General features: G+C 42.8%; 1 protein-coding gene across 1 annotated transcript in view; it reads right to left on the bottom strand.

Moving 5' to 3' along the window:
* The window catches only part of YES1 (YES proto-oncogene 1, Src family tyrosine kinase), a 54,346-nt gene that overhangs the window by 4,589 nt on the left and 41,550 nt on the right, over positions 1–8,207 (bottom strand). The window contains exons 4-8 of the mRNA XM_025209268.1: positions 6,232–6,330; positions 2,562–2,665; positions 2,245–2,394; positions 1,833–1,988; positions 945–1,124 (exon numbers count right to left, since the gene is read on the bottom strand). Coding sequence (XP_025065053.1) covers positions 945–1,124; positions 1,833–1,988; positions 2,245–2,394; positions 2,562–2,665; positions 6,232–6,330 — 689 coding nt within the window. The remainder of the gene's footprint in view (positions 1–944; positions 1,125–1,832; positions 1,989–2,244; positions 2,395–2,561; positions 2,666–6,231; positions 6,331–8,207) is intronic.

Raw genomic sequence — 8,207 nt, 5'->3', positions numbered from 1 at the left:
AGGAGCTTCTGCAGAAGCTGGCAGCAAGAAACAGACCCAGGGATACCCAAGAGAACAAGACTGACAGCTAAGGGGGAAGTATAGCTTGCAGTGGTGTACTGACCCAGAGTGGGTGAGAAGTTGAGGGGGAAGCAGTTTCCTTATATTTCTATTATGCTTAAGGTTAAGATGGGAGGACTAGATTGTGGCTATGGGGGCAGCATGGAGGCCACAGGGATGCCCAAGAGCTACCTTTTCAGGCTCTGGGACTCCAGGGGTAGAGCAGCACACAAGCAGCTTTGCCAGGGTCAGGGATCCTAGCAGCTGCCAAAAGAGACTGGGGCCAGGGGCCTGAGCCCAGGAGGGCGAGATCAGGGTCAGGGGCCCAGAGCTCAAGAGGGCGAAACCAGGGCTGGGGCCCAGAAGCCAGGCCCAGGACAGTGGACCTAGGTTTGGGCGCACACCTAGAGGAAAGGGGCCAAAGCCAGGAGGGTGGAAACCCCCACAAAGGTTTGAGACTTAAGGGGCCAAGTGTAGAGTTAGGGCCAGGGGTCCCCTCTCCTAATACTAACTGACGCCTGGGAGATATGGACATGGCCATAGGGGAGGATGAAGACCTTGGGGTGCATATTGAAGTGCAGCTCCTCACTGTGACGGAGAACGCTGTGCAGGAAGCCTTCTGAGTTGCAACGTTCCCCTGGTAGTATTTATGTCCAATACTACCACCATTTGTATATATAAATAGCATTTCAAAGGTATAAAACTTGCAACAGAGGAAAAATTCTCAGTAAAGAGGATTACTTTCTGATCTATTAGATCTTAAGGGTCAGTTATAATTTATGTTATACTGGGTTTAAGCAAATCAATATTTAATTTTAGTTTAAAACAATACAATTTTCATCTTGTTACTGGGACTTTTAATAAACTTCTAAAACCTGCTACTTTCCAGTTAACTGCTCACATACCTTTAGTCATGAATTCAGTAACTATGTAGATTGGTTCCTCAGAAACAACAGCATATAGTGGAACAAGTTTATCATGTCGTAATTTCTTCATGATCTGAGCCTCCTGCAAGAAAGCTTCTGGCATCATTGTACCAGGTTTTAGTGTTTTGATTGCTACTTTTGTGGTTCCATTCCATGTTCCTAGGGAGACAAGTATTTTATATTACCCAGACTGTACTTAACACATTTTCAACTGAAGCTGCTTACTTTTTGCTTCAGTTTTATTATTTTATATAGATGAAGTGGTGACCATATTGATAATTAACTCTGAATTGAACTGTATATAGTATAAACATTATGGAATAAACATACCAAGGGCATAATGTACTTAAGGGGTGTTTGAGAACAAGCAAGTTACAAAAGCAAAATTCAAGTGGTTTGCGTTGCGACCTGAATCTCCTAGATAAATATTAACAAGTTTCTAACTTACATTTTACAGTATCTTCATTAGTCCTTTGCATGCTATATTCACTTGCCTCTTGCCCTTTTTTAATGCATCCGTCTTCCACTTTAACTTGTTATTGTCCTTTTTCCTCCAAACAAATTTCTGGCTGCCATACCTTCCTATGAATTTTTCTTGAAGGCAATTGCACTAGTTCTCATCTCCTCATCCAGGAATTATAGTTACAGACTAAATCTTTTCTTTCAAGGTGTGAATTCACATCTAAAAATTATGAGGGATTTTGCACTAAAAGCAGTATGCTTGAAAAATGATATTGCTATAACTGGTAATTTAGCCTTCAGCTCTTTATCAAATTATCTTTTCAGACTTTGATATTTATCTACCTAAAATATAATTAAAAGGAATTTTTACAACATCAGAGGTGTGCAACAGGCGTTTACTCTTACCCATCCACACTTCACCAAAACATCCTTGGCCCAACTTAACTTCTAACCGTAAAGATTCTCTAGGAATTTCCCAAGCGTCTTTTGCTAGTCCCTGGGTTTGTGGTTTCACAGTTGGACACACAGTTGTTAGTTTATGACACAGTCCATCAGCATGTTCTGGAAAATTAGAAAAGGAAGCTACTGAAGTTAAACATGCACAAAACTATAATGAAGTCAAATAAAAATCTAATAAAAAATAATCATTCAGTTTCTTTTACAGCACAGCCCTGGACATCACCATTATAATTTTTTATTAAAAAGAATATAACAGCATGCTTATAAAAAGCATATCAGGTCATAATTACCACTTGCTGATTTTTTTCCCCCTTTAGTAACCATTACACTAGTATTGAAACCCAGGATTCAGACTTACCTCTGTAGTGTTTTACCAACTTCTGCAGAGACTCAAATTGTGCTCTAGTTGTGATGTAGTATCCACCATTGTCAAGTTTTCTGATTTTGTAGTGTTTCACATTATCGCCCCTGACCTCATCCCAGTCACGTATAGAGAGGGAATAAGCACCTAACAAAGAGTTTAAATTCAGTCTCTCTCCAAATATATGCATACAAGTAACATGTTTGTGTATGTATACTTTTGTATGCCAAAAATTACATGCATGTGCGCGCACACACAATAAAAACAACAATTAATATTTGCCTTAGAATAAAAGTCAACTTAAAGAGAAATACCTTTAGTGGTTTCACTCTCTCGTACTAAGAAAATGCCACGCTGGTTCCCAGGATTTAACAATAATCTCTCTGCATCTTTCCTCCCCATCTTACCAAAATACCATCTAGAAATTAAAGGAAATATCTGTTGAGGTAAATAATGTACTAAAAATACTGCTTCAATAGGATGCTTTAAATAGTACACAGATTTTGTCTTTAAAAATGTTACCTAAAAATCCTAAGGGGCTTTTAAAAACACTTACAACTAAATAGTCAGAAAGATCCTGAGATCTAGATACAGTGCTGCTTTACTAGAATTACACACACAAAAATTTATAATTCATGGCTTTCATACATACTGTTTCTGGTCAAGGTCAAAAGAGCAAGGCTTGGCTCTAGTATTCATGTAAATATAGCACACAAATTTAACGCTATCAGCATTGTCTGGACTACTGCTATGAAACAGAAGGGATTAAAATAACTGACTACTTTTTGCAGCAAAACAGCTGAACTGGGATCAATGATGAATGCATTTTCATTCACTGCAAATGAATATTGACCCTGCCATTATTTGAAAGGGACACTTAATGTAATTTCTAATATAGAAAGAGAGACTTCTATCTGCAAACAGTAGGTTCCAGGACACACTAACAGAACATAACAACAAACACCCCAACACCTCCCTTCTCTTCCATGTCCCAAATTTTCTTAGGGTTAGAAGTTTAACAGCACTAGCTGGATCAGATGCACTTGAAACAATAAAACACTGCAATGGCTCAGATGCCTTAGCCTCTCCCCGCGCACCTCAGATAACTGAGCAGGTGGAATAATTTAAGACAAGTGCGAATGAGCAAGCACATTCACTTATTGTGCAGACATAAAAACTATTTTGTTGATAAACACTTTTTCCTTCCTCTACCAACTGGCCCATTTCTGTCCATATTATTTTTAAGAGTAAGGACAAGCAAATCAGCGAGTTAAGAGGGCACAGGGGCATCCTGCGCATGAGCTGCTCTATTGGTGCACCTCCTCCTACCTACAGTAACCGAAAACTAAACTGCAAAAACTTACTTTCACTCACAGCTAAGCTACCACAGTTTAGATTCAGGCAGCTTCATGGAGCAGCTGATGGATAGCAAATCCTCATCCACTTAACTCACCATAATTTCCTCCTGCGTTGATACACTGAAAAGGCTCCCTTACATTCCAAATCTCTGCAGAGTTTTCAAAATATTGTGATTTCCCCTACACAAAATTCAGCCACAAAAACAATTTTTCTCCCCCGTATCCTCTTCCAGAAAAAAAATTCCAATAGTAGAAGCAAAATTAATATTTCCAGCTAAGGACTGAAAATCTACTACCTACAAACCATCCACTATCTGCAAACCAGGTGTAGGGACAAATACTTCTTACTGGTCCTAGCTGTTTACAGTTAATATGTTGTACCTCAAAATCATAAAATTAACAAAATAACCCTCTTAGATCAATTTTTATGTCTAACATTTTAATGTGCAGCTTGGGCTTGCAGTCCTGGCATCAAGCAAGGTTAGCTTTATAGATGGAGGAATATGAACACCAGTGCCAGAAATCTCTTTAAAACAGGGGTGCTCAACTTTGAACTTGTGGGCCAAATGCTGCTTGTGGAACCAGAGCATATGGCTCATGAGGCTCCCCATAGGTTAAGTTTGGCCATGGGGGAGTGGTGGCAATTAATACGACCACCCTCCCCCACTGCCAAATTCCCAAACCCTGTGGTAAATTACAGCTAGGACTAGGCCCCTCTCCTCCATGTGGTTGGGTTGGGGCCAGGTCATGCACCCTTTCCCCTTAGGGTTGGGGCCGCATCAAACCTCCTTCCCCCTGTGGAGCTCGATGGGACACCATCATGCCTGCCCCGGGCACCGGGTCAGAACTATCAGCCAGACCCAGCCAATGGACAGAGTGGACATTGCCAATCCAGCCTACTAGGCAAAAGGGTTGAGGCACCACTGTTCTAAACATTGTTCTAACTTTTTTTTCCAAATGAGGGTTGGAGGGCAGGGGTAAGTGGGAGGGTATCTAAATGAGAGGAGAGGATGACATGGTGCAATTCTTTTATTGGTGCTTCCTTATATTAAAATGAAGAATTATAGAAAAGTAAGGCTGGAAGTGATCTCAGGAGGTCATCTAGTCCAACCTCCTGCCCTGCTTAAGGGAAGATCATCCTTACCCAACTTATCTTACAGATGTGTTCATCTTAGCCCAGAGGTATCAAACATATAGCCTGCAGTGCTGTTGTGTACAGCCTGCTGGGCTACTGGTGGGCCACAGGAAATAGGGGGGCATAGCCATGAGGAGCAAGCTGTGGCAGAATCCTAGGCCCTTGGGCCCTAGTAGATATGGCAAATCGGGGGGGGGGGGGGGGGGACGGACACGGACACTGAAGGGTGAGTAACAGTTAATACAGCCCAGCTGCCCTGTAGCTGCTTCATTTCTTGCCACTGCCACACCTCCTCAATTGCTGGCCTGGCTACTGCATACCCCATGCCAGAGCTAGAGCTGCCACAGTGGCACCAGGTATGCAGCAGTAGCAGCAGCATCTTTGGTTCCAGCACAGCACAGGGCATGCAGCAGAAGCTGTGTCATGTGCCCCATGCCAGAGCTGCTGCCATCATGTGTCCCGAATCCTGCCTGTAAGGAAACCTGTGGTCTGGATCCAGTCTAGGAAGCAAGATGAGTGGGACAGCCCTGATCTAGCCTATTCTTAAAACTGCATGAGCTATCCTTATCCATAATTACTAGGCACACTGCCTGAAAACATCAAGAATACCCTAACTTGCTATGGAAAACAGGGAGATGGAGGTGTTATTAGAGTCCTGCCACTACAAGGACAGGAACCAGTTTGTTAACATAAAAAAAATTCAAGGAAAAGGACCATAGACCTCCACTACAGGGGAAGGCAGAACCCCCACAATCTAGGCCAATCTGATCACAGGGGAAAAGTCCTTCCTGATCGGTCTGACCATGAGCTATTTATTTAAGTCCCACCAAAAGATTCCTCACACCTCAATCAAAATCTCCAGCTTTGGCAGCAGCAGAACCTACTGCTTCTGAAGACAATAACAAAATACCCAACACCTGTAACAATAGGAAGGTAAAAATCCTTCCCCAGCCAATGTGGCCACCAATAAAGCTTAGAAGCATGGGATAACTAAACATACTTCACTCTGCACTGCAATGCAGGAATTGTCAACACAGTACACATTGTGCACCCTAACTGGAGAACCAGAACTCCCTCGTCATCCTATCCCCTCCATAAAGCTGGCTGTGGAGCTCTGCTTCACTCTTTAATTCTAGTGCAGTGAGAGGAAGCCTTTTCAGCAGCTGTACCACAAATTAGGTCTGCACCATTGGTGTCACTCCAACTTGTTTTCCCTTACTTGATCCGCTGCTCCGCTTTCTATTTCCTGTTCTGTGCTCCCTGCCTGATCTCCTGCTCTTTCTGCTCCCTGCCCCATCTACCACTGTGTTGCCTGTCCTATCCCTGGTTTCCCATGTGCCACACACAGAGGCTGTCTGTGCCATTTGTGGCACACATGCCGCAGCCGGCCACCCCTGTTCTACTGCATGTATGAGGGTCTCCTGGGCTTCCAATTGTTGCTAATTGTTCAATAATAAGATAGACTGACAAAAGACTTGAATAATGCCTTACTCTTCTGCTTGAATGGAGTCTGCAGGAGCTACATAATTGCTGGGGATGTAGCCAGTCTTTCCCGTAGCAATGGATCTTGCTTCCCACCAGTCTCCTTCCCTGAAATGCAACAGCAATTATCTCTAACACACAAACAATACATCAACCTGTAAAAGATGCAAGAATCATCCACATATTTTAGTCAATACAGTACTTCACACACATTCAGAATACATCATCCCAACTATGTTGCTGCATATACAAGTACACTTTTCACTTCAACATAAGCTATGTGTACTTCTTTATTTTAAAATCTGAAATGAAATTAAGAAATGTATGAGGGGAAGGTATTTATACCTTCAAATACAAGAGAGGAAGAAACTACTTTGTAAGAAATAGAAATAGACAAGAAGTAATAATAGACAGAAAAGAAGAAACAGAAAGGAATTTGCTTTTTAGACAGAATTTTTAAGAGTCTTCTCACTTCCACATATACTTTAGACAAATTTGTTGACAATTTGGATGTGACTGTTTCATTATAAAAGATTAAAGAAAATTAACTGCTAACTTCATCTAGTGAACAAAGAGCAGCTAAAAAGGGAGATGATCCAAGGTTTGCTTTTGGTGAGGAAGGAGCAAGGAGTCCTTCTTCCTTAGAAGACACTGAATTTTCCTGCTGTTGATAGGCTGGGCGATATTATTTTAAACTAGGTTTTGATGAACAATACAGACCATTGCAAAGGAGCTGTTCAGAAAGAACAGCTTTGGATCAAGTGGTCACAAATTGATTCAATGTTAATTACACTAAACACTTGTGTGTCTATACCCTAAGACTGAGGCATCAAACATAAGCATGTGGACCAAATCTGGCCTGCAAAACCTCCTACGCAAGCTCCAGCCTCACTATCACTGCTCCACTCAGGCTTAAGTGGAAGAATGCAACAGTAATGAGCAACTAAGGGTTTTTTTTTTATTTATTCCAGAAGGGAAAAATCTGAAAAATTAAGGGTATGGACATATATGTTTGGAGCCATTTTAAAGGGCAGCAGCTGTTTTTAGGGGTGTACCAGTAAAGATTTTCTTGGCCGATACAGAAAGCCAATTATTAAGCAGCCATATCGGACACTACTGATCCAATAACTGATTTACAGCAGGGGTGTCCAACCTTTTTGAATGTGGGGCCGGATCACGAACTTTTTATCACCCAGTGGGCTGGCGAGCCATATTCAAAGACCTCACAGGAAGTGGTATCACATCAGGAAGTGATGTCACGTGACCTTTGACACCAATGAAGTTGCAGGAAGTGACAACGAAATGGGTCTAACCAGTTCAAAACTCTCCCTCTATAGTATCCACCTCTGCCACTGTTCGGGAAAGGATACTAAGCTAGATGGACCATAGGGCTGACCAAGCATGGCACTTTTTATGCTCTTATGTTCAGCAGCTCTTACGTTCTTTGTCTGAGCTGCCAAACTATGGCTGAGATTTGCAAAAAGGGGTAGATAGGCATGTTACAAAGTTGTCATAAAGGATTTGGAGCCCTCTAAATCTCATTAATTGTAACGGAAGTTGGCCTTTTGACTCAGCTTTGAAAGTCTCAGCCCAAGGTGCCAACCAAATAAGTCAAAATATATTTTGCATTTCTATGCAGTGCATCTATGTGGGGCTCTCCAAGCATTTTACGAACATGAAATGAACCTCAGGATGAGCCCATCCAGAGCAGCAGGGGCTCAGCTGCACTTTCCCCCTACCTGCGCTGGTCAGTCCCGAGTGGCACACGGCTCCGACGCCGTCTTTGCTGGCTGGTGCTAGTAGCCATGTACGCTCGGGACTGACTGGTGCAGGCGGGAGGAAAGTGCAGCTCAGCTCCTGCCGCTCCAGCCAGGCTCGTCTCGTCCCAAGCAGCACACGGCTCCACCGCTGCTTCTGGTGGCCGGTGCAGACCCAGCCGGGCTCCATCCATCCCCAGTAGCATGTGGGAAGCCAGCTTCAGCTGC

Source organism: Alligator sinensis, unplaced genomic scaffold, assembly GCF_000455745.1.
Source record: "Alligator sinensis unplaced genomic scaffold, ASM45574v1 scaffold677_1, whole genome shotgun sequence".
Taxonomy (NCBI): domain Eukaryota; kingdom Metazoa; phylum Chordata; order Crocodylia; family Alligatoridae; genus Alligator; species Alligator sinensis.
This window is presented reverse-complemented; position numbering and strand designations above follow the sequence as displayed.